A 25,755-nucleotide genomic window follows, 5' to 3' on the forward strand; every position below is an offset into this window, starting at 1 on the left:
GAGTGGATCAAACCCTGATCCCCAAGAAGAGCAGCTGGGCTCACAAACCAGTAGTTCAAAATTCACTTGGTTTCGTCTTCCAGCATCTGCTCACCCAAGAGCATGACAAACTGACCCCACTTAGTACATTTAAATTGGAGAGAAGCTTTTTGGTCAAATGCTCTTCTGGTCTAATGCAAGTGCCTGGTGTGTCACCAAGTGATGAGAAGAATCAGGGACATTACCATTACTCAACTCCAGAGCCTGCCAGCATTTTGCTCACCTTCCAGGTAGATGTGGAATGAGAGCTGCTGGCAGCATACACCAGGTTCCAAACTGGCTGTTCTTCAGACAGCGTGGAGGAGTTTATCCTCCACAGCTAAAAAAAAAAAAAAAAAAACCAAACCAAAAAATTGCAGGCAGGTTCAGCAGCATCCCCTAAGAGGTAAATTGCAAGACACATGCAATTCAGCAATGATTCTGTCTGAACAGCTAATCACAGGTTTGTGGCAACAGCGAAACTGGGTAAAAAGGGTGTGCATAAATTTGTCACAGAACATGTTTCTAGTTTTTGCAGTCCCATTACATGCTCCAAAATAATTTATTTCATGTATATATTTACCTGTATATACATGTGTGACCTTGTCGAGCATTGTTACAGGCACACAGACTGGAAAAAAAAAAAAAAAAATCTATTAAATCCCCGGGGGAAGTGATACAATGAAATCATGCTCACTCCTGCACCTGAAGTCCCCTCTAAGGTACATAATATTCCTGGCCTGGGGAAACACGGTGTGGGGGGTGGGAGGTGAAGCCACAGTGCCACTCCAAGCTACTTAACCATCAACTTTTTACACGCTGGCCACACTGCCAGTCACTTTAGATTCGTGCTGCACAGGTATGCTGCTGAAAAACCCAGTGGCACACTCCCTGCCTACAGCACATTGCAGACATTACTGACACCAGTGGTTAGCTTTGAGTGAGTCACTGCTAATGCAGGCTGGTTTGCACATACCTGCTTCGAGGTCTGAGACAATAGGCAGTGATTAAGCTCAAAATTCCCAGCTCTAACTTTGGGATTTTAAAAATACCTATCTACAGATAGGGTGACTGAGGGGGAGCTATCTGAAAGCATGAGGGAATTAGGGCCATCCATTCTCTCCCTCTCCCCAGGTCCAGTACTCCCACATCAAGACAGGCACGCTGAAAGCAACCCAAAAGAGGGGTGTGTCTGATCTCAATGGGTTACAAACATCTGACATTAGCCCAGGCTCCAGGAATCATTGTCAGTGCTTTGTTTCCTGATCAAGTATTACAATGGAGCTTCACCACTTGTATTACAGCAGTAGAGGCTGCACAGAAGTTGTACTTTGCCTTCCAGGACAGAACTGGATCCATGGAATAGCAAGCTGTGTGTCCCAGTGCAGTCAGGCAAAGATGTTAGCTGTGTGTACACACAAGTGCAAGCTCAGACTGATTTCTAATCATTCTGCACTACTACTGGCACTGAGAAGTTGTCAGCATATTCTAAACATGAGGATGTTGTCTGGGGGCTGTCTACTTAGAGGACAAGTGCAACAAGATGTAACACCTCAAAAAAATCCCAAACCAACCTTCAATGACACCATTCTGCATCAAGAGAGCTCAACTGATGTTAGATGGATGACTCTCAATGTAATCATGTTGTATCAAAACAGCAGTACAGAACACACCACAAGGATGATTAGCTCAAATTGTACTTTTTATTTTCAGGATTAAAAACCCCAATGATATAAAGCAGAAGAAACAGATGCAAACCCCAAATTTATCTGCAGTTTAGATGAAGCATCCTGGTTTCACAAAACTGAATCAGACAGGTGGGTAAAGCACAAACTGCACAAAATAAATACTGAGAATTGGTAACTCCTCTTCACCTGATCCTCTCTGGACCCTTCCACAGTATAAATAATAATAAAAAAATCCATCTGGAAAATACATTTGACATTGAGAAAAATCAAAGAAACATCTAAATTATTTTTACATAGGATGTGCTGATCAACACATCTTTTAAAATTAAGAATACTCTGCAGTTCAACATAGATGGTATCACAGGTCTAACAAAGGGTAAAAGAAATACTGTTTAAATGGAAAACACACACAATGAATAAATATTCAGGGATATAAAATATAAGCAGATTCAGCACATAATTCTAAAGTTGACATTCCTATTCCAGTCCCTACAATTAACAATTTACTTGGTAAGACTTGTATAGAAATAAATATGAATATAAAAGTAAACACACTTCAACAGAACAGATGTATTGGATTAGGGGGACTGATTATTTTTAATACAAAATAGAGACTGATTTAACGACCTAAACCAAAGAGCTGATAGGATTACCATTAAAGGTGTCATTAAGTAAATCACCATACTCTTAACCACAGTTACTCCTACATATATGTCCTTAGCATAAAATTTATTTGCTATTCACCATATGCTCTGGCTCTTCTACCCATCTGTTGAGCTAAAAAACAAAGCTGGAATAAGAATTTGTCAAAGAAGAAAAAAAAAAAACCAACTTATTTTTCATTGGCAAAAGGACTGCATTTAGACCTGATCTATACTTCAAGTGAGTTTTTTAATCAGTTCTGCTTTCCACATTAGACAATTTCTCTAAGCTTTAAAATGCATTAAAAATTTCCCTCAAGTTTTGTCCCAAACAGTGGTCTTATGACCAAAATATTTCGCTTATCAGGGGTTGGCAACTATGTGTTCAAGTCAAGATGAAAGTCTTACGAAAACAGCATATGGATGTCATATTAAATACTGCATATTCAAGTAAATCTCAAGTCACACACGCTCAGACTTCCATAGGCAACCCAATTCTAAATCAAAATATCTATGTCCTATCTATCAAGTCCTAAACCCTGATCTTCTAAATGATGCATCAATGAACTCTGACACCTGAGACAAGTAGGCAAAAAAAGTATTTCCAAAGGCTTAGCCAGATGAGAATAGATGAGCACCTTGGGAAAAGCCCTACTCCTGTTGGAGCCAAAATCCCTGCTCTGAAGTGTTTTTTGAGTTCAGGTACTTTTTAAACTCCAACATTCAGTTAAATCAGTACCAACAACAGCAAAACCCATCATGTGTTACGAGCAAAGACCACTTCCCTAAAGCTCTGCCCTCCAAAGTGACTGTTTAAAAGGGGCTGCCTTGCAGTCAGCATTTCTACTCTGAATCACAAAATTAAGGTTGGACATAATTGAGTTCATCACTGTTGTTTTCTTTATTACACTATATCCTCAAGTACACTGTATCCTCAAGTATTTCTAAACACTTCCAGAGATGGTGACTCCAGCATTTCCCTATGCAGTTCAATATATTATGACAGTAAACCCCAAGTAAAAGCCAATAGATTGTCAGACTGCATAATCTAGTACTAACTCTTTTTTTGTTTTCACCTTCAGAACACAAGTAAGAGGCTAAAAACTCATAGATGCTCCATAACAAGCATCTACTACTTCCCATCAGGGATGCACAGAGGCCATGGTGCCTCAGATATGCACATAGCAGCAGAGTGAGGAGAGGAATGACACCAGTGTGCTTGGCATTCAGGGACTGCACATCAGGAACAGAAACAGTCATAAAACAGTGTATAACTAACCTGAATCTGTAATAACAAACCAGATGTGCAATTATTCAAGAATACACAGTTTAAGTACTTTGCCTCCAGCAGCTGCTTGTTTTCTGGCTTCTCCTCTCCCAGCACCCACCAAGTGGTCAAGAGGTCAGAACAACTCTTCTGGGGAGGTTTTCTTCCCCCACCTGCATAAAAGTGACTGTTTTGGGGATAAACAAGCAAGACTAACACCACTGTATTCAGCAGATGTGCATCTCCATCAACAGTAAGAACCCCCTGCCTTCTCCTGTGCTCCTGCCCATCTTTGTTCTCCTCAAGCTCACCCATCCTGACCTTGCAGGTAATTATTTGCTGCTCTGAGGGGCAGACTGCTCAGGGCAAGTGCCCCAGTGTGAGCTGCAGCACTGTCACTCACCTGCCAGACCTGCTCCACTCTGCTGCCCAGAACTGGGCTAAGCCCTGCCACACCTTCCATGTGGGCACTGGATGCAAACTACTGATCCACTTCCTTGATCCTCCCTTCCTGCCCAGCTCACCTTTTAATTTTGTAATGCTGGAAAATAGAGTCCAGAGCCCAAAGTCCAAGCCTAGATGAGTTCCATTTTGCAAAGCATGAGGAAGTCTGGACATGTTTTGGTGTTGAGTAAGCAAGATAAGCCCATTATATGGATAGTTTTTCTCTGTGTAACAGAATAGATGAAAGGCAGTTCATATTGCTTAGGATGGTTTCAGACAACCCTAGGACCAACTCTAAACACCAGAATGAATGCTGGCTGCCCAGAGTAGCCAAAGGATATGTCATGTCACAGACAAGTGTCACCTGCCAACTGCCCAACTCACCATTTAAGACTGTCAGGATCCTCACACTGGAAGCACACCACCAAGCACTCTCTGAAATGACACACAAATCTCTTCTGACAGGCCAAACTTAGAGAAATGCTTCCCTCCACATATACTTAACCATTAATACCAAATGTATTTTCCATTTCTTTTCCCTCTGCTAACACTCTTAACATCCAGCATGTTTAAAGAGGCAAGAACTAACAGCAAGTATGTTAGAGAAACTTCTGAGTTTGCATTTAAAAATGTCTGATCAAAGCCCTGAGCCCATCCCACCTGTATTCAAATAAAAAACAGCAGAAGGACTAATAAGTCATTACTGTGCACACAGAATACAAATATTGGTTAAGCCCAGCAAATCTCCTTTGAGCCAGATACATATATACAGCACAAAATATATTAAGGGTCAAATACAAACATCATACTTCACCTTGCTTTGTCTTCTGGTTCTGCAGGGAACCTTACAGAGGTATTATTTCTGCCTCCTTGGCATTCAAGCCAAGTTACAGAATCACAGAATATTCTGGGTTGGAAGGAACCCCTAAGGGTCATGAATGCAGCCATTAAATGATCAAACCCACAGCCTTGGTGTTAACACCCAGCTGAGCTCTGAGCACCAAGACAGTTTGCAGAAGAAAACCACTGAAACCAAATCCACGTGGAGTTTCAGTTGGGGCCACATAAAGTAGTAAAGTAAACATAAAACTCAGTTAAGGAAAATCCAGGTATTTTTAATAAATTTGCAGACTGAACAGAACTGTTCGAAACAGGTTCTGATGGTTTCATCAACAAGAAAAAACCCACAAATCCAATAAAAATCTTCTGCTGTGGTTTTGAAAGGAAGTATTAAACTAGAAATTTGAACAAAGTTCCCAAACTCTGACTTTTATAACTTGTCCCCTATCACTGAGACACAAGTAGAAAGGAGAAAGACAGCAAGTGACAGGCAGTTCCCCCACCCCCAACTCCTTTCAAGAAATGATTCAGTTAAAAAATTCAAGGAACTCTAATGAAAGCCATGCAAACAACAGATAAATCAGATTACAGTCTGCTCTGAACTCGACCAAGGTTCACATGGAAGGTTTGCAAACCTTTACATTTCTCCTGAGTTGTGACAAGCAAACAAAGAAGGTTGGAATTTTTCATAGCTGTCAGACCATGATGGCAGATACAGGACAAAACAACAAAATAAATAACAAATCTGGAGATAATTTTTTTCCTCTGATTTAAATACATATAAAGACAATAATTCTATAATAAATAATCTTGCAGATAAATACAAATTCATAATCAGTGAATAATTAGTGCACCAACAGTTGCTTCAGGAAGATGATTGAACAGGGAAGTATCTGCTAATCAGTCCCTTTTGTGCTTTTTTTTTAAAAAAAACAATTAAGATAAGTCAGACCACAGGATAGTATCAGCTAGCAAATTAAGTGCTGATATGTACCAACATATAATTGCATTGACTCAAATATGTATGGTCACATTTCATTGTGAACCAGCACAAATACTAGTATGATTAAAGAAAGAAACAGTACTAACACCTGCCTGTGCTTGTGGGATTATTGCTTACTCTCTCACAAGCAGGTGAAGGCTGGAGAAATTTCTCCCTTAACAGGTGTGGCTCTCTGTCTCCAAGCACAGCTTTCAGGTCTGACTGCAGAATTCACTGTTCCATCACAAATCACAGTGATCCAATATCTGGGCTTTGAGCAGTGCCTGTCAGCTCCAGATCTGAGTGTCAAGCAAGCCCCCACTTGGCTCATCTCCCTCCAGAGAAGGCCTGCCTGGGTGAGAGACTTTCCCCAAAGAAAACTGGACTAAAAAAACCCAAGTGACCAACTGGTAAAAGAGAAAGGTTATGCTGTAGTTTCCTAAATGCCCAGAAATTCAGCAAAATGAGTGTTTCCCATATGCCACAGGAAACAGGAATTCAGACTTGAAGATTGAAATAGTCTCCAAATTAATGCCAAAAGAAATACACTTAAACACCGTTGCAATTAATGTACTGAAGTAATAAAGTAAAACAAAGAGGCCCAGAAGAAAGATTGTGCCAAGCCTTCACCTCTCAGGCCCACAGGACAATTTGGATATTTAACACAGTGTTAACAGCTTCCCCAAACAACAGCAGTATTGTCTCTTCAAGTAAGTCAGAGGTAGTGTCTGAAACAGCATAATGAACAGAGCAGCAGCCTCCAGCTGAGCCCAGCTATGGCAGAGGTGGCCCAAGAACAATGCCACCCCAGCCAGCCTGGTGACACTGCCAGGGATCAGCAGCGATCCTGGCCATGGGAAGGGGGCAGGATGCACACACAGGGGCGCTGGGAGATGGTCACCAGGGAAACGTGCACTACAAAGGGGGACATCTGCTCCAGAGGCCAGCCCCTGTCAGCAGCAGATGTGTGCACAGCTCAGCCAAACAGCACACACAGACAGAGCAGCAGCACTCACATCCACACGACTCCAGAAGGGACCTGGCTGTACGGATGTTTAACCACGTTCCCTCTAGGAAACTCTTTCATAAAGAGATTACAATAGGTTTCACTTGACAAGTAAAACATTTAGCATAGTTCAAGGATGTCCACTAAGGAGCACAAATGGGACACAGCAATCAGGATTTCAGTTGCAGATCAGTCCTCTTCCAAAAGGAGGTCGTTCAGTGCAATAACTGTAGAAGCAAAGTCAACCAGCTCCACAAAGTCTGATGTAATTATGTTAACACCCATAACACCAGGCTTCTGTGCTTTCACCCAATTCAAAATCATCGGCAGGTTCCTAAGGAAATTGAAATAAAGAAAATTAAACACTTTGAAAGAGGCACTTTACATACTTTACTCATTTCAAACACAACACATGTTGTTTACAAAATACATTATCTCATATTTGTGATCAGGGCCTGGCTGTCACTCTAAATGCAACAGGCTGATAAGTCCTTAACACAGCACATGGTCATTAGCTATCAAACAGACACACTGGTCAGTCATCAATCCAAACTGGCAAGCATACAAAATCCCTCTATATTCACTGGGCAGTCTGTGCTTCAGGATTTAACACTGCAATACAATTTTCTCCATTGTGGTTTAATTTCCCCCAGCACACTGTCAAGTCAAACAATTTCACAGCAGAGCAGTGTAACACATAGCAAGGCTATACCTGGCCCACGATGCTCCCTTGCCCTTCTCTGCCTCAGGGCAGCAAAGAGCTGTTGGAGGCAGTGCATTGCATTTCTCCCAAACTCTCTCCAGGCTCCAGACCCACTCAGAGCAATGGGGTCAGGGAAATCAAACCTAGAATGAAGCTGCCAGCTCCACAGGGGTTGAACATCCTGCTATACATCACTATAACTGGATAAAGGAGAGGTGTGTCAGGAACTGAGTTAAACTGAGCTAGAAATTCTACCATGGAGTAATTTCTTGGACACAGTGCAAGTCAGGAGTCTGCACCAGCTTTTTGCACTCTAACATGCAACACCACGCTTTTCAGCAGTTAAATACAAATGGCTAAATATGCTAGCATTATTTAGATTAGTGCAGTAACATGTATACATTATTTGAGAAGACTGTAGGCTAGCAAATTAGCTATCAGGATGATGAAGAGAAAAAGACAAACCTAAAAAATTTAGAATCCATTCCTGCTGCATCAGGACAATAAAAAAAAAAAAAACTTATCAAGAACTATGAGTGGAGGTATAATTCCTGCCAGGGGACACAGCAGACTTCAGCCAGCTAAGTGTGACTTGTGGCAAGTCTCTTTTAGCAAGTGCTCAAGAACACTTAAAAATCAAATTCAGGGCAAAATTTCCATACAAGAAGGCAGGCATCTACATAAAACTGCAAAGACAGATCTGCATATCAGCTAGCTTGTGCAAACACACACAAGCAATCATGCAAACAGCAGCGCCTGTTTACAGCTTTCCGTTTAGCTGCAAGCAAGCGGTGAGGATGAGGGCAAAGCGATGGACTGAAGGCAGGTAACAGTGGCTCAGAGCACAGTCTAGCCGGGAGGAAGCGCTGCTCGCCCATCCCGGGAAGCGCCAGGCCGCTCCGGCAGCGCCGGCCCGGGAATGCCGCGCGATGGGAGCGGCGGGCCCGCAGCGCCCCCTGGTGCCGAGAGCGCCGTGCCGCACTAAGGCCGCGAACACCGCGCCGCGAACAAACACCGCGCCGCGAACAAACACCGCGCCGCGAACAAACACCGCGCCGCGAACAAACACCGCGCCGCGAACAAACACCGCGCCGCGAACAAACACCGCGCCGCGAACAAACACCGCGCCGCGAACAAACACCGCGCCGCGAACAAACACCGCGCCGCGAACAAACACCGCGCCGCGAACAAACACCGCGCCGCGAACAAACACCGCGCCGCGAACAAACACCGCGCCGCGAACAAACACCGCGCCTGCTGGCTGCAGGGACTCCTGATGGACCAGGCTGGACAGCCTGACCAACACAGCCTTGAACACTTCCAGGGAATGGGGCATCCACAACCCCAGCCAGCTTGTACCAGCATCTCACCACTCTCACAGTAAAGAATTTCTAATACACAAGAGGGCTTTTAAATTCTGGTAATTTTTAGCAAGGTTATAATTTCATAAAATAAATCATAAGGAACTATCCTGGTCATGCTGTTAACATTATTAAAAACCACTGTCACTCTGTACTAATCAAAGCAAAACCCTCTTATATAGGAGAATTAATTGTACAATGGTCACTGGTATTAAAGTCAAATGGTTAATCTAATTTTGGAAACCTGACCCCCCCCCGAAAAAAAACCCCAAAAATACACTAAAAAAACCAACAAGGTAAAGCACTGTCCTGGGTCATGCATGTCTGGCCATTACTGAAATTGCTGAGACATTTGTATGGACAAATGCAAAACTAACTCCAGAAATAAGCAATTTTCCCTCTGTGGCACAAACTTTTTTTCACCCCCCTAAATTCAGCTTCAGCCAATTTGAAATTAATTATTAGTTTGAAGTCACACATCCATCCTATATTTTACAAACTCATATTACATTCAGAAAAAGTTCCAATTACCAGGAAAGACATATTACTTCATTATTTGCACTAATTCTTTATTTTTAATGATTGCAAATATCTCTCATGAGCAGCAGTACTGAGCAAATCTGGATGCTTTCAGCACGCCTAAGCAAACATTTCCTATTTTCTTGCTTGCTCACTGCCTCTTTCAACACATGCTAAGTGAAGAACTGAGAAGCTCAAGACAAGTCCTCACCTATGAACAAGGGTGTTCTTCAGACCACGGATTAGGTGCCGTGCAATGGTTTTCACTCGAGGTGTGAGAATTGCTTGAGACACGTGGAAAGTCCCATAACGACTTCTTTCCCCCAGTGTGGTCTCCAGGAACTGCAGCAGTTTGTGCACATTTGTGGTATTAGCCCATGGTGCTGGCATTTTATTACCTGGCCACAGGAAGGGATATTCCTGATACAAAGGGTGGTGGTAAAATATGAGAACCTAACAGAACAAAAGAAAAACAACCCAAAATTAAAAAAAAAAAAAAACAAACCAGCAAAACCACCAAAAATAAAGCAAAAATCACAATTACTATATTTTTATTTGAACAGGCTGCTGCATTGGTTTTTGTTCATACAGTACTGTGTAGCTAACATAGCAATGAAGAAGACTAAGCAAAAAGAAGTTGCTCTTGAGTCACGAGTGTCAGTTTATTTGTTGCACTGCTGCCAAAGGAGATGGGGATCATTTTGTTCTGCTTTGAGGACAGGATTGCTTCAGGCTTTATGGGTCACCAGTTTACAGTGACAAAGTTGCCTCTGTCATTTAAAGAGCTCGGCTTAAATGCATTGCAACTTGTCACTGGCAGAAACTACTATATTTGTACTTGAAGTTAAGGATTTTAGCAGTCTTGCCATCTTCTGAGTACCTCCTACTAAGAGGGTGAAGTGTGCTGGGCTGATTGGCACATGACTGACATACTGGCATCATGCTCATACGTGCTGCATGGGAAACCAAAGCCAGCCCTGCTGTCAGGAAAAATCATCAAATCCAAAGCTACCATTTTATACCTTGTAAGGTGATTCTCTACAGTGTAAAGGCAACACTTTTTACTAACACCCACATTTACAGGAGATTCATCTTGAACCATAGCACTGACAGCACCAGCTTAGAAAAATTTCTCAAAGCCTCATTTCCAGTTTAACAATGACATGCTGCTGCTGAAACCCTTTTCTGTTCTCAGTTTTTGTGTACCTATGGGAGCAGTTACCACAGAGAAGAGGCATTAACCTCACCTCTGAAGATCAGGATAGCTGCAGAGGAGGTAAGAAATTTAGTCCATACCTTAGTCTGCTAAAGATTACATGCCTTGCATTGGCCAGAAATACAACAGCTAAATCCTCAGGAACACAAGCCTGCACTATGTGGCCTTTCAAAGGGAAAACTCTTTGTGAGGAGCACAAGGCTCCAAGGACATATAATTTGTTTATTTAACAAACATGTTTGGGAGCAGGACAGACTGGCCACACCATAGATGAGGGGATAGACAGCAGCATGTAAATGGAGGAAAACATACACAGTACATAGAGGAGGCCCTAGTAGGCTTTAACTTGACCATCAGCAGCATCCTTGGTCCAACACCTGTGAGTGGGAGCTACACCCAGCTTGTATCTTTAAAACCTTAATATTTTGAGTTTGAAAAACACCAAACATCCTTTCCCTACCTGGTGTTTCTTCTCCCACATGTACAGTAACGTCACATATTCTACACATTCAACACAACAAAGTTTGGATTCAAACGCTGAGCGGATCCTGTTGATCAAGAAGTGGTGGTGGCCGTCATCCATGGCATAGAAATGATTGAAATCCAAGAAGATTACTTCCTTAGGGTGCTGCTCAAGAAAATTATTCATCTCCTTCAGCCCATCCCATACTTTGATGCCAAACAAGCCATGTATGAAGTAAGTCTCTTTTCCCACTTCCCCAGGTTTGGAAGACACACGGAGATCAAAGTAGCGGATCCCACCTTCCAACTGCTCTTTGAAAGTCAAATTTTGAGTCACTGACCATTTCTTCATGATCTTTCTCACCAAGGAAATTCTGGCCAAACGTTTGATGGCTGTTGCTTGATCTGGTCCCACAGGAGATTTCTCATCAACCCAGTAGCTGAAAGAATCATGTGATCCTAGGAAAAAAGCCAAGAAAAATTAATTTTAGGAAAAGTGACTCTCCCAAAACACACATACCCATGTGCCCTGAAAACTGAACTAAGCCCTACAGGTATGACGGCCATGCAGAAGTGTTATGCTCATGTGAGTCTTTCAGACTATCCTTTACACCTTACTTTTCCCTGACAGTATAACAAGAGTTAAGCATAAGGATCTCAGTTTGAGCTTTCTTGCATGAGCTCCCAATTTCAGTGCTCTCTGAACACCACAAAACAAACATCTGTGATAAAGGGAAACTTCCCTCTAACCTTCCTTCATTCCTTCCTTTATAAACTACAAATCAACCTCATAAGCTTCCCCAGGGTCTGCTATATGATTGATCTAGGATGAGACTCCAGACTAATTTTAAGAATCTGAGACTTTTTATTTCTATCTGGTAAATCCAACTGTAACCTTCTTATACACCAAAGATCTTGGAACAAGTATCTTTATTGGACTAAAGGATCTGTACCTCCACATCTCACTTTAGCCCTGAGATGGCAGATAAACAATTAATAGTTTGAACAGTGGGCAATGACTGGCTGGACTTAGAGGTGGAATAACTGCACACACCACCAGTTACAGTGTGAATAGAAACCAAGCTCATGCTAAACAAATCCATGAATATATCTTTTACCTGGCATGCTTTGGAGTGACCAAAGGCGTGGTGAACAGAAAATTCATCAAAAAAATACAACCAACAATCAAAATCACCAGTCCCTACCAAAACTATGCATGTCCAAAAAAGCTCCTGTAACAGTTTGTGCCTTGGTAGAGATGCTGCATGTCCAATACAAAATTTTTGCTTATTAAAAAACCTCCAACTGAAAACCCAGTAGTAAATGGGAAAAAAACCTGAGAAGCAACAAAACTCCAAAAATAAATGTTTCAGAGTCAATGAAATATCAGTCGACAACTCTTCAAAAATTCCAATTTTTCATATTCCATCTCAAGACAACATTTGAGGCAGTCACAGCCTCCTTTGTCCGAACCTTTTATTTGTGCACCAATCTTCACTTGAACACTGATGCATTCCCTGTGATGCAAGATCAGGGCTACAAACAAGATTATGATCTCAATTGGATTATCTTGTCGGCATTTTTAATCCAGATGAAAGAACAGACTGTGCATAAACTAAACATCACTTCTCAATAACCTTAAATGCACTCTGTTTCCATGGATTTCAACTAGTTCAAAAGCAGTGAACAGGGAGCATGAAGGTGAGTTTTCAATCTTTACAAATGAGCACTCAATCTAATTTTTACCAACTCTCCATTAATTCTTCACAGCATTTGTATACGTGGGTCTCTGTTATGGTTTTCCAGACAGAAGTGAGAAGTGGCAAAGATGCCAGCTTAAGCAGCTTTTTAGTACCTGTCCCAGTAAACTACATCACAAAGTGGCTGTCATTTGTGGAGCAACACCCAGATTTTTTTCCCCCCATCTCCAAACATGCAACCCCAATCAAAACCCAGGAGCAAACATTACAGAAGCCATATGATGCTTCAAACTGTAGTTTACAGAGATATGTGAGTTTCATCTACCCCCCTGAACAGCAGAATGAGTCATTCAAGCTTCTGCAGTATTTGGAAAGTAGACTTTAATGACAAGGGGATTGCCTTCTACCTTGGAATTAATAGCTCTGCAAAAATAAATTTTTCATTTGGTTCTGTTTTCTTTCATTTTTTTCCTAGTTCTTAATTCCATCAATTTTTATTTCTTCTTCTGTTTAAGTCACTATAGAAGACTGTGTAACACCATAGAATAATGACATAAGAAATATTTTCATTTTAGCTAAGACAATGCAGCAGCCTTGAGACCAACAGGAGTCACTCCACCATTATGCTCCCTCAGACTGATAAATCTGCCTTACAAAGGAATGACAATTTTATCTAGCCACTAATATATTGTTGTCACCCCAAGTTGTCTAAGTAAATCTGGACCAAAAACCAACTTGTTTTCCTAATTCTGATCATTCACTTTACAGGTAAAAGTCTTTACTTTGCAGCTTGTTACTTACAAGGTGCTTTTAAGGATACAAAGAGCAAATTTTCTCCCTGTGCTATCACAAACCAAATTCTATTTATAGCCTAGCACTAGGAAGCAATATAAAAATAAAAAAAAACAAGTCAGCACATGGGAAATTTTTCATCACGTAGTTTAAAAACTGCACTCCTTAACAGCAAGTTGAACTATGTGTGATACTCTTCTATAGTTAGAGAAGAGCCTATTATCTCCTGCCCCATGGCTCTGCTAAAGGCCTAGGAAATGGAGCTTCCCTCCTACATCAAAGTCAACATGTGCACCTAGATATAACCCAGCAGAACATGAGTTGAAGCATTTGCAAAACATTTCCTCCTTTTCCCTGTTGGTAGCACATCATTTTCTAAGGAGAGCAGAGGAGCATCACCAATTCTGTTGATCATTCTATCATCACTACTGAGGCTGCAAAGACAGCAGAAGTTCAATTAGGTCTTCAGTGGTCACTTAAAAAGGCCAGTCACCAATATCTAGGCCAAACCTGGACCCACAATGCTTTGACTCTGCTAAGAGGAACAAAACCCAAACAGAAGCCCTGCAGCAACAGCACTGGATACTTGTGGGGCTGTAGGGTAACAGCAAGGTAAAGACCCACATCATACACTAGGTCCTTCTTTAATTTAAGATCACAGTGATATACTACCAGCTCAGGCACTGCCTTTTAATATAGCTTAGCTGCAAGGTTAAGTACATGCTAAGCTGATTGCATCATGATGTCAAAATAATCCCTGCTCTCCTTTGCTCTATCCCTAAACTCATAAAAAGTCTCACCATTCTGTGTGCTATGGCAGGAGCCAAGCTGTTTGCTGATACATGTGATACAGCATATCTTTTTGAAAAAGCATAACCTAAACCAACCCAAATCTGTAAAAAATCAAAGGCAAAGGGCAGAGGCTACACTGCAAAAGTGCAGCAGACCAGCCCAGTGAAAGATCTGCTAAGCAGACTCTCAATTCATGTCTAACACAAGGATGTGTGAAGGCACTTAGACACTGCCCAGTGACAGCAGCAAGGCTGGCAGTTCCTGGGCAGAGCAGGAACCACAAAACTCTCATAGCAACATACACTGTAAAGTCTTTTCCATGTGTAAAAAAATCCTTCATTACCTGTTGTTCTCCACCACACAAATAATGTGCATTGCCTCAAATTATGCTGAGTATTTTCCTTGGGAAAAAAAAAAACTCTCAAAAATTATTGAAGCAAAACATTTCACACAATTAACGACTTAAATATAAATAACACCCTATTCAGTAAAGCTATTGCCTAAACCTGGTGATTGTGGACAAAGCAACTAACAAAACTAGGTATTTATAACCTTTATAACTTCTCACTGAGAAGTCAAAAGGAGAGAAAAGCCAAGAAACTGTGTCTTCATTGTCCTTTAGGTAAGGAGAGGCCAGAGCCCCAGCCTGAACTGCCTCAAAAGCATGCTCCTGCATGTGCAGGACACAGATTTACTGTAGAGGAGACCAGATTAGCATTCAGACTGCAAACCTTACTGAGCTACTCTAGTGACATGGCATCAGGCTGGTGCTCAGCCCTTCCCAAAACCAAGTCAGGCACAGGAAATACAAGGAAGATGCCAATTGCTTCCAACTGGGTGAAGATGTGCAGCAGGAAGCAGCAAGCATTAAATTAATCATGAAAGAGACTGTATATTCAAAGACAAAAATTAGGGGACTGCTTATCAGCTGGCAGCTTTATTTCAGTTTCATTTCTTTCATCTGACAAAGATTGGCAGCTTCAAGGAAAGACATGCCATCAAATGCCCAGATATTTAACTATCAAAGGCTGTGTTATAGTTAGAACAGTATTACATAGGTATCTTCCAGATGCCAGACTTAAAACTATGGATACACCTCCTAATTTTATCCCAGTAATAGCAACTATAGACTAAATTTCATTCCTATACTTAAACATCCTTTTTTTCTGCTTATACTAATTCCTTAAGTTAATTGTATGTTGAACAGCTCACTTTTCAATTTAATTTATATGTTAAAAAGACTGTATTTCCCTGTTCAGGATGACATTTTGTTGAAGCCCTTGTGCTAATTGTTAGAAAACAGCCTTTAATCATCACATCTGCAGTAAAACCTAACTTCCTGGTGTGTTTATTTGTAATGCTACTTACAGATAGTCAAAGTAACCCATGGTGGAGCTGAAACAAATGACATTCATCAATAGAATGTTATCAAGCCTCCAATGTCAACAAACACCAGCTATAGCTCTTCATTCTCATGACCAGTGACAGAACTTGAGAAAACAGCACAAAGCTGAGGCTTACATTGGATCTTGGGAAAAGGCTCTTCACCCTTATGGTGGCTGAACACTGGAACAGGGAAGTGGTCACAGCACCAAGGCTGTCTGAGTCCAAGGAGTGTTTGGACAATGCTCTCAGGCACAGGGTGTGACTCCTGGGAGTGTCCTGTGCAGGGACAGCAGCTGGACTTGATGATCCTGTAGGCCCCTTCCAACTCAGCATATTCTATGATTCTATATCATTTGGTATTATCTTTTGTTTCCACATGATACTTTCTGCAAATACAGTTGCAGCAGAGGACAGGAATTAGCATCATGTCACCAATCCCTTGTAAATTTACCTCCATGGAACATTAAACATGTGACTACACAGCATGTAAAGCTCAGAGATCTTCCCACAAAGAACATTATCTGTGCATTGCCAATCACATGAAAACAAGACAAACTCTTGGGGTTTTTTGGATACAAGCATGTCTCCTAGCATATTGCAAACCTTCCCAGTTTCAAGGCTGTGGACTAGTCAGAAGCAGCAGCTCAAGACACTTTCTGCAAACATCTGGTCAACCAAGAAGCAATACATGAAAACACAAGGGCACATGAGTGTGCTGTCAGTAAGCTTATACTGATCTGAAGAAGCTGGAGTGATCTCTACACAAATAGAACACTAACAGGAGGAAAACTGCAAGAAACAAATGTAAACAAGGTTAAAAAAAACCCATACCTGTCCCTTAAAAGCATTACAGGCTCACTTCTGACCAAAGAATCACCCCAGCTGCAGTGACACTAAACTGCTTAGCACAAGCTTTGCTCACTAGACAAAGTACATTCCCCACCCATGACAAACCACTGCACATGACACAGCACAGCAGGCATTACACAGCCAAGGTGGGCAGAACAGAAACCAAGTTCCAAAAACACAGAATGTAAGTGCTAGCAAGTCAAGGCTATCCCACTAGTGCACTTTTAAACCAACTGAACTGTATGTGCCAAAACTGAGGGAAAAACAGGATAAGCAAAAGTGTCTCTCAAAGTCTAGAAGTCTTCAGGATTCAGGTCATTAACAATCCAGATTTTCTTATTAGAAGATTAACATCTTAGAAGTTCATCACTAATGAAAAGCAAATAAAAGTTCATACTAACTTGTCCAGCAAAAGGAGGTAAGGCAGAAATAAGAAACACTGCATTGATTATCAATTATCTAAAACTATAGAGATGAGTATATTTTAAGAAACCTACAAGAACCCTTTAGACATTCTTAATGCAGTCCTATTAAGAAAGGCAAATCCTAGTAGAGACCAAATCCTCTTAGGAAAACTCCCTCTCTCTATCTAAGAACTACCCTGATTTCCCCCACTGCCCCTTTCAGGCAGTGCAACGGGATGCAAGAGCTTAAAGACAACCTAAAAGTGTCAGATACAATGTCACAGAACAGTTTGCTTTTCTTTCCAGACAGAAGAAATCCTTTTGGCACTGGTTGGAGTTGCCAGTGAAGTTTGCCATAGAAGTTGAAGGTCATTTAGCAATGATTTCCTATTTATCAACAATCTCAGCTGTCTGCAATGGGAATGCAATAAAGATACAGCATGTCTCTACCATTTCAAAGCCTGACTGGATCCACATGCTCAAAAAGGAAAAAAACCTTCAGCCTAGAGTCCTAAACTCCTCTTTTGTGACCACTCAGGACTGAGTGGACTAAGGGTTCTCTTCTGAGAAGGCTCTAGAGAAAGTACATGGTACTTTTCCCTCTTTCAGCAACTTTGCTGGAAAAGCAGGCAAACAAAATTCCACAACATAGAAGGAAAGCAACAACCATTTCTATCAACATTACGACTAATATTCTCCATTTAAAGTAAAACTTTGGCATGTTCTATACTCATTTACCATTTACATTTCTCCTTGGAGACCACGGAACAGTCAAGGTGAAGACACTTCACCAGACTCATTTATCACTTAAGTCCCTCTCTCGGATACAGATTTTAGTAAGTAACAGAAAGAAATTTTTTTCAGATAAAAAAAAAATAAAAATAGGACCTTTGTACAATGTCTGAAGAAAATTTTGTGGCATTTCAAAAGTAATTTGGTTTTGGTTAAACAAATGACAGAAGCTCTCTAAAAAGAGAAGCCCTAAGACTGGCTTTTCAGAGGAACTCCTGCACAGACTCAGTCAGTGTCTGCTAGATCAGTTCTTCACAGAGGGACACACAAAAGGAATAATTGGTTACTTAAGAATAATGGAACAACTTCCATCAAGTATTCTCAGCAGTGTAACAGTCCAGATAGTTTAAAAGCCTCTCAAAATATTTGAGAGTTGCTGTTAGAATCAAATAGCCTACCAAGGTAATAAAATAACTTGTCTTTTCAGAAAATTCTGTGTTTATAAATCATACTCAACATCACTATAGTTATGCAAATACTTTCTTCAAGTGGTTACCACCTGAATCATTGGCAGATGCAAACTGAATTGAGAAGGAAAATAAAGCTTGGTGAAACAAAACATCAATCTTTTATTTCTTCCCTTTGTACTTCAACCCAACAGATGGCCAGTTCAGCTGATTCAATGATCCCTTTAATTAGAACTCCAAAGGAACACTGTTTGGGAGGAGGATGCAGCCTCAAGGTCACTACCACTCCTCTCAGCCTGCACGTCCACAGCCCACACCAGCCCAAAAACAAATAAACAAGAAAATCACAGCAGTAGCAAGCTCAGCAGCTCACCTCAGGGTCATGTAGACAAAGAGAAAAACCACCCAACCCAGTGAGAGCCTAGTGGCCAGCTCTCTGGATACTGCTGCTGCTGCTTCTTTTCAGAAGCATTCCAGTTCAGCTTGCCCAACTCCAAGTCAAGCAGCTCATGGGGCATTTGGGCAACAGCTGCACTGTCAGGAGAGCAGAGCTGGCCAGCTGGTGCATGGGAAGGTGGCACCCTGTACAGAGGATGCTCAGGGCCTCACCACCTCCAGGTGTTCCTTGTGAACATGAGGACATGCACCAACTCAGTCACTCACAGCAGGTTATCAACACAGCAACACCTCTCCATGCCTTCTGTCCCCCCTTTAAGCTGAACCATGGGCCTGGCCAGCAGGGCTCTCCTTGTTAAGCCTGCTGTATTTGCAAAGCTTTGTTTTCCAGGGATGATCATTTCATAGTACTTTGATCATTTATATCAAGATCAGGAGGCTTCTTATGAGGCTCTTGGGATGAATTTCTCAGAGAAGGGCAGAAACTGTGGCACACTGTCCTGTGGCAAGTGTTAGGCTAGTCATAGTGACACTACCACAAACAAACTATGGGAAGTTATTACATTAAAAGTTGGCTAGAAAATAAAGAGTGTTTGTGTCATGGGGGGAATTAGGCAGCTTGACTATGCTATAGTTTGGAGCAGCAAAGTTTAATTATTTTACAAGAGCAAGGACACATCTCTCCTTGGGATCAGCGAACAGTCAAGCTGAAGATGCTTTACCAACTGCTCTGAGTCTCCAATATGGTCTTGTTCTGGCCATATTAAAGTCAATATAATTTTCTCTGTAAAATGTTGCTGGAACTGAAAACCCCCTTTTTTTTTTTTTTTGGTCAGCTCTGGCTACCTGCAACCCAGCATCCCACAGGAAACTCCTCAGCAGTTGTCCAGCCTGATGCTGACAGGAATGGCTTCACACTTAGAAAAGAGATTCTGGCCAGCCTTCCACATGCTTTCTGAGGAAGCAAGAACACACCAGCTGGGATCACTAGAAGGTGACAGAAGAGGCCCTGTACACCACCAGAAGCCACAGGTGGAGAGCTGTCCCACCTCTCCCTGGAAAGGCAGCCTGGCCAGCCTGCGTGTCCCACAGCAGCAGAGCACTCTGCTCAGTGTGACATTTGGCTCTTGGCGTACCAGCAGCTGAAAAACTGACTTCTGGTGGCAAAAGCTTCCTTACTATTTCAAATCAGCCTTAGATATACCAAGTTTGACCTACAACACAAACCTCATTACTTCAGAATTTTAAAAAGAAATCTTGCACTCTAGAAGAAAACCATTGGTGCAAGGTTTTTTTTTTTTCCTTAGTATCACACTTCAAAGTGCTAAAGTAAAACACGTTACTTCTCCCAAATTTTTAATCTTTTAGCTCTTTCTTCAGTGATTCTCAAACAACTTAGTTCAGATTCAAATTAATTGTACCCAATTAAGTTTAGTTTTTGCTAATAGCCTTTATTTCAGCCAAACTATGTGAAAGAAAACACCAATTTATTCTACATACAGCCATTCCACCTGTTGTTCTTTCCTGTCTGTATCTGCAGTGCCATGACACACCAGGTTTACCTTGGTGTTCCCTTGGGAACACCCACACAGTCCAGCACCCACCCTGGGGCTTGCCCAACTCTCTGAGCAGCTGTTGCAAGCAGCTTTTCTGACAAGAACCACTTCTCAAAATAAAAGAATCCCTCTAAACCATCATCACCACAAAAACCTGCCCACCAGGTTAGCATGGGGAACACATGCATTTGGAGAGGGACAGAAGAGACTTTTTATTACTTTACTTTATTTACAAAAGGGCATCCATAACTCTTCTGGGTGCTCCTGCAAGCAGCAGATCCCTACCTAAGCCATCATACGTTTTCTCTGGAAGACAAAGAAAATTAGCAGCATGGAAAAACTCACAGCTGGCTATCCTGACCAGAACTGGGAAGCAATCAAGGGATACAGATTGATCCAGAACTCCAAGTATACCTGTGACATCATGACTTAGGTATTTAGAGTTGGAACAGTCCAGACAGGATTAAGTAAATGTATTATTACCATGACCCAAAGGAAAACAGAGTTGCCTGCTCTTCTCCTCATGACATTCATCCAGCAGCTTGGAGGCTGGACTAATGAAACAACAAACAAACACTGATAGCTGGCAGTGAACATCTGCTAGACTGCCCTGCTGTCTCAAACCAAAAGGCATGAGCTTATCATGACCTCCCACAGTGGAGATTGAGACAGAAAAAGTGTTTCACCTGTTCTAATACAAGGATTCATGTAAAAGTCTGATGAAACAGGAAAATGGTGCCATGCCTTTAGATGCAGAGACTCCAGACTCTAGCCCAAGGTAATCAAGATACTTGCCTTCCTAAAAATTTCTGCAGCAGTTAAAATGAAGCATGGACATACCATGGTGCTATCAACTATCAGGATGCAAGTACAAGCAAGGAACAACTAGGCTCTCCAGCTGATTATTTAAACAGCTGATTCATTTTGAAAGCTGATCAGTGAGAGCATTCCAGATTTTTGTGTTCCATCTCTATGTGGTGAAATAAGAAAAGGAGTACATGCAGATGAAAGGATGACCAAGGAGAGCAGTGAGTACCACAGCTGTGGTTTCATAGAATTCTTTAATTCTTTAAGCTTGAGATTAAACAATCACTATTACAATACCCTGTTCAAGGGTCACGTCCACAATCAAAATGTTTAAGGGTTCTTTTTTAAATCCACAACGAAAGAGGATTACTATAATTAAGAGAAAACCCTCTAGACTTTCACACAAGGTCACCACTTGCTGAGGGGAGTTATTTTTGTTGACTATATTGCATGCTTGTAAAGTTGATGACATTTTAGTTAGATATTTGACAATTTTTCCATTGCAAAAGATCCCTCCTCTCACAACATTGCACAGGAAACCTCAACTCTTTTCCTTTCATATGACTATATTGGTTTAGCATTTTGGCTAGAGTTTTTCCCAACTCCCAAGAAGTAACAGAAAAGCCCAAACATGGGAACTGATCACACACAAGCTTTGGAGAAACTTTTTCTAAAGTCTCTCTTCATTTTGACCAGAGTTAAATAATCACGTAAACAGCCCATACACCTCATGAACACCCATCTTCAACCCAGTTGGTTCTAAGGCCTGAGGAAAGAATGGCCTTCTCTACCATCATTCAATAGCTCATGAATTCAGAATAATGTGGCTTTAAAAAGACTTCCAGAAGTCACAGCTACCTTTTCTAAAGCCAGTGAAAACAAGCAGCTCCAAAAGCAAAATGTTTGCAACAGCTGAAGCAGGAGAACTCCATGAGGAATATCTTGGGCAATATACAAGGGGTTTCACACTCACAGTAGTACATAATAAATTAAATCTAAGACTTTTGTTTTGTATGCACACTCCCAGATCTTTCACTTTAAATAGCCTCATCATTTTGCTCTTTTCTTATTAAAAAAAAAAAAAAAAAAAAAAAGGGGTAAAATTCTTTAAATGCTGCAATTCTTCAAAGTGCAAGAAGTATAAAACAACAACAGTTTCATGATTTTGAGTGTTGATTTTATTTCAAGTTAAAAAAAAAAAGTTTTAAGGAGCTCAACTCTGTTCCTAGGTACAAAGGATGACAAGGAGTGTGTGGGGAGGAAAAAAACTTCCCAAATCAAAACCAATTGAGTCCATCATTCCAGGGGAGAAAACAAGTGTATCCCTAGAAGGACAAAAGCAGCCACTCCTGTCATTGGCACACACAGACATTAAATACAGACAAAATTGCTTCTCATTTGACTTTTAATCTCTCTTTTGAAGGTAACACTGGTCTCCACTGTTGCTCAGCATCTGCAAAGATTCCTCAATTACAACCTGTATTGCACACTGCTGGAACACCCCCTGGCTCTCAAAAAGGTCACTCTGTCAAGCACACCACCAAAACCCTATTTCAGGAAAAAAAAAAAAAAAATCACTGGACTAAAATGACAGTAATAAAAAACAACAAAAATCTACCCAAAATATCTTTTGCCTGCTCACTGGTATATATTTACAGGAAAGTGGTGGGGAGAAACACCAATCTTGATCACAAATAAACACACACTGCAAGCATTTAAGAAAAAAAACCAACATTGCCCATGGCATTACTGAAACTCATTTACATGGTTTCTCTGCTGCAACACTGGCTGCATGATGCTTGCAAGTTACAGAAGCATGTCACCTAATGCAATGTAAATCATAACATTCTGCATGGTTGCACAGTGTTTAAGTGGCTACAACAACAAGAAGTTGATGCATGAGTTCACTAAAAGAGAGAAACCTTTCTTTAAGTTCCAAAGTCTGCTGGCATTTGAATTTTATATGAACACTGAATTTCCTTTCTGTCTTGCTTCCCTGTCCAATAGAACAAGGTCACATAAAATGCTTTTGCTACTGTCAGGACAGGAAAAGGCATAATTTTTGATTGAAACCTGGCATTTTAACTGTTCTGATTCAGGTAGCACGGGAGGTGCACAGCCCTTTCTCTACATGCTTCAGGGGCATTTGGGCATGCAGAGAAGTGGCTATGTTCTCTCTGACACAAAAAGTTACTAGGGAAGTATCTCTGAATGTCTGCTATATAGACCCAGAATCAATTAGACTGGAATACACAGCTGAAATCAGAATCCAAGCTAAGCTGGACCGTGGCACTGAGTGCTACATCCAGGGACAGCGACTCCACCACCGCCCTGGGCAGCCCCATACAGTGTCTAATCGCCCTTTTTGTGAATAAACTCCTCCTAAAGCCCATCCTGGACCTCCCCAGGCACGGCTTGAGACTGTGTACATGCCACAAGACATACCCAAAGCGCTGGTGACAAGCTAAAGCGCTAAAACGAAAACCAAGCCTGTACCAGTGTAACATCCAGACATCTACCAGGAAGAGTATTTTTTGCCCTTTACAGACGGAAAAACAGCCTAAATAAATCTCAGGTTATCTGTTGCTTTCGTCGTAAGTTTATTTATCTGTAAAGCAGATCTACAAAAGACATATCACATAATGGTCTGGGTTGGGAGCCTGAAGATCCCGTAGTTCCAAGGCCCCTGACAGGAGCAGCACACTTCTGGCCAGAGCAGGCTGCTCAGAGCCCCATCCCAGCAGATTTCCCGGGATAAACCTCCAGCTGTGGGGTCACCGCAGCCGAGCCTTTTTCTCTATCCCATTTCAGCCCTGCTTGAAGTACCTGCAAATGCTCGGGAGGCCGCCAGCGGTCACAGCTACCTTTCCTACAGGCAGTGAAAGCTGCAGGTCAATGGTTAGAGTTGGTACCTACGGGAGATGAAGCCCTCCATTCTCTGCTGCGATGGACAGGGGCTCCCCTCAGCCCCAGCCCTTTGCGACCGGGAGACGCGACGCCGCGGCCGAGGCGACTCCCCCACCACCGCCCGGCCCCGCACACCCCGTCCCGCCGCCCTACCCGGGATGGCGAGGTTGGAGAGCGGCAGGGAGCGCAGAGCGGGCGGCAGCGAGCCCATCCAGTCGGCGTTGCCGTCGGCCATGACCCCCACGGCGCCGCCGCGCCGGCGCTGCCTCATGGCGGCATCCCGGCACCGCCGGGGTAGCGCCGGCGCCCGCCGCCCTTATGTAACCGGGGTGACGTCACGGGCACTGCGGCTCACCATTGGTCATCCGCTCCCGGCCCCGCCCTCCGGCCGGTCTGTGGGCTGGGATTGCGGCGGGATCCATGGAGCGGCGGGATCTGTGCGATCCCAGCGGGACGGGCACTGAGACTGAGGGCACCGCCGGCATCGCCCTGCTCCAGCAGGGTCAGCCCGGGACACACGGCACAGAATCGCGTCCCGAAGGGCAGGTGTGCCTGCCACGGGGAGACTCCGCGCCCCCTGTGAACGGTCTATTCTAGCTCCCGGTCACTGCACGGGAAAGAAGTTCTTCCTCGTGGTCAGGTGGAATTTCTGTGCATCAGTTTCTGCCCATGGCCTCTTGTGCCATTGCTGGGCGCCACCGAGCAGAGCCTGGCTCCAGCCTGGTGACACCTTCCCTCAGATAGCGATGGGCATTGAAGCCCCTCAGGCTTCTCCAGACCAACAGGCTCAGCTCCCTCAGCCGCTCCACATCGGAGACTCCAGTCCCCTAACATTCCTCCATTCCCTCTGTCAATTTCCTTCTGGAAAATGAATCCACAAACACCAGAGGTTTATGTCCAAAAAGGAGACAGAGGAGTCCTTTTTGCTTTATTCGAATAAAGGGAGAGGCTATGGGGCATTCCCCTGGGGTGTCTCAGATTTTTGGAAGACGCAGCCTCCTTTTTGTCCCGATTTCCCAGTTGCTTTTCCCTCTCTCTTTCCCCCTTGCTGAAGTACTTGAGAGGCACAAACTTCCAGGAATGCCTGACACCTGAGATTCCCCTCTAATGTATAACCCTCCCTTTTAATTTTTAATTAATAGAATTCATGTTTTTCCCCTCATTGTTTCTTTCATTTTTCAATATCCAATTTCATTTATCAGCAAACCTACAGTTTGTTTGTAAGGGCAGATATCTTTTTCCATTCATCAATCAGTGGAATCCTTCCCATTGCTTCTTTTATTTCTCAGTGCTGGTTTTATTTACCAGCAGACCCACAGCTTGTTTGTAAAGACAAATCCCACATTCTCTCACCTCTACCACAGCAGCAGAGAAGCCAGCCCGGCACAGAGGAGCAGCACCTTGGTTTGTGCTGGCTGGTGAGTTTAGTGTGTTATCTGGAGAGATTTACACGCTGTGCCTGGTGAGAGAAAACACGGCACAGAGGGTTTAGGGATCAAGACAGCACAGGCTCAATCCCCCCCACCTGCTCTTCCACAATTCCCTTTCCCTGACAGTCTCACATTTGACCTTTCACTGCATTTGGTTGTTGGGGAAACAACTTTCTCCAGAATAATTTCTGGATTTGCTGTGACACACAAAATTGACCCTCTAAGGTACACTTTTCCTCCCTTGCATTATTACATGTCTTTAAATGAGCAAGTTCTCTTAACTGCTCCCTGAAAATTTGTGCATACTATTTGCTTTCTCTTCCCACAGGATATAGAGATGACCAGATATACAACACTGAGACCTACTCCATCACATCAGTGGGAAAAAAA

At 42.5% G+C, this 25,755-nt stretch overlaps 1 protein-coding gene and 1 long non-coding RNA gene across 2 annotated transcripts; one reads left to right on the forward strand and one right to left on the reverse strand.

Annotated features, from left to right (window-relative positions):
- Positions 1-3,222: 3,222 nt before the first annotated feature.
- Positions 3,223-5,760, forward strand: LOC306808338. Its single transcript, XR_013775978.1, has 2 exons — positions 3,223-3,268; positions 3,306-5,760. It is a non-coding gene; the product is annotated as an uncharacterized lncRNA (long non-coding RNA).
- PLCXD2 (phosphatidylinositol specific phospholipase C X domain containing 2) lies at positions 5,155-24,230 on the reverse strand. The gene is made up of 4 exons (XM_079318660.1): positions 24,089-24,230; positions 11,146-11,606; positions 9,681-9,922; positions 5,155-7,220 (listed from the first exon to the last, which is right to left on the reverse strand). Exons 1-4 carry the CDS (start codon positions 24,204-24,206, stop codon positions 7,076-7,078), a joined length of 966 nt encoding a protein of 321 aa, XP_079174786.1. The 5' UTR covers positions 24,207-24,230; the 3' UTR covers positions 5,155-7,075.
- Between the last annotated feature and the right edge of the window lie 1,525 nt (positions 24,231-25,755).

This window comes from Erithacus rubecula, assembly GCF_903797595.1.
Source record: "Erithacus rubecula genome assembly, chromosome: 1".
Taxonomy (NCBI): Eukaryota; Metazoa; Chordata; class Aves; order Passeriformes; family Muscicapidae; genus Erithacus; species Erithacus rubecula.

What these genes read in the sequence shown, in the direction of transcription:
- PLCXD2 (XM_079318660.1), bottom strand. Translation starts at nt 24,206, where the DNA reads ATGAGGCAGCGCCGGCGCGGCGGCGCCGTGGGGGTCATGGCCGACGGC. An exon ending in TGTGGGAGAAGAAACACCAG is followed by an intron (nt 9,923 to 11,145) that starts GTAGGGAAAGGA and finishes TTGTTCTGTTAG; the next exon opens with GTTCTCATATTTTACCACCA. An exon ending in AAGAACACCCTTGTTCATAG is followed by an intron (nt 7,221 to 9,680) that starts GTGAGGACTTGT and finishes CAATTTCCTTAG; the next exon opens with GAACCTGCCGATGATTTTGA.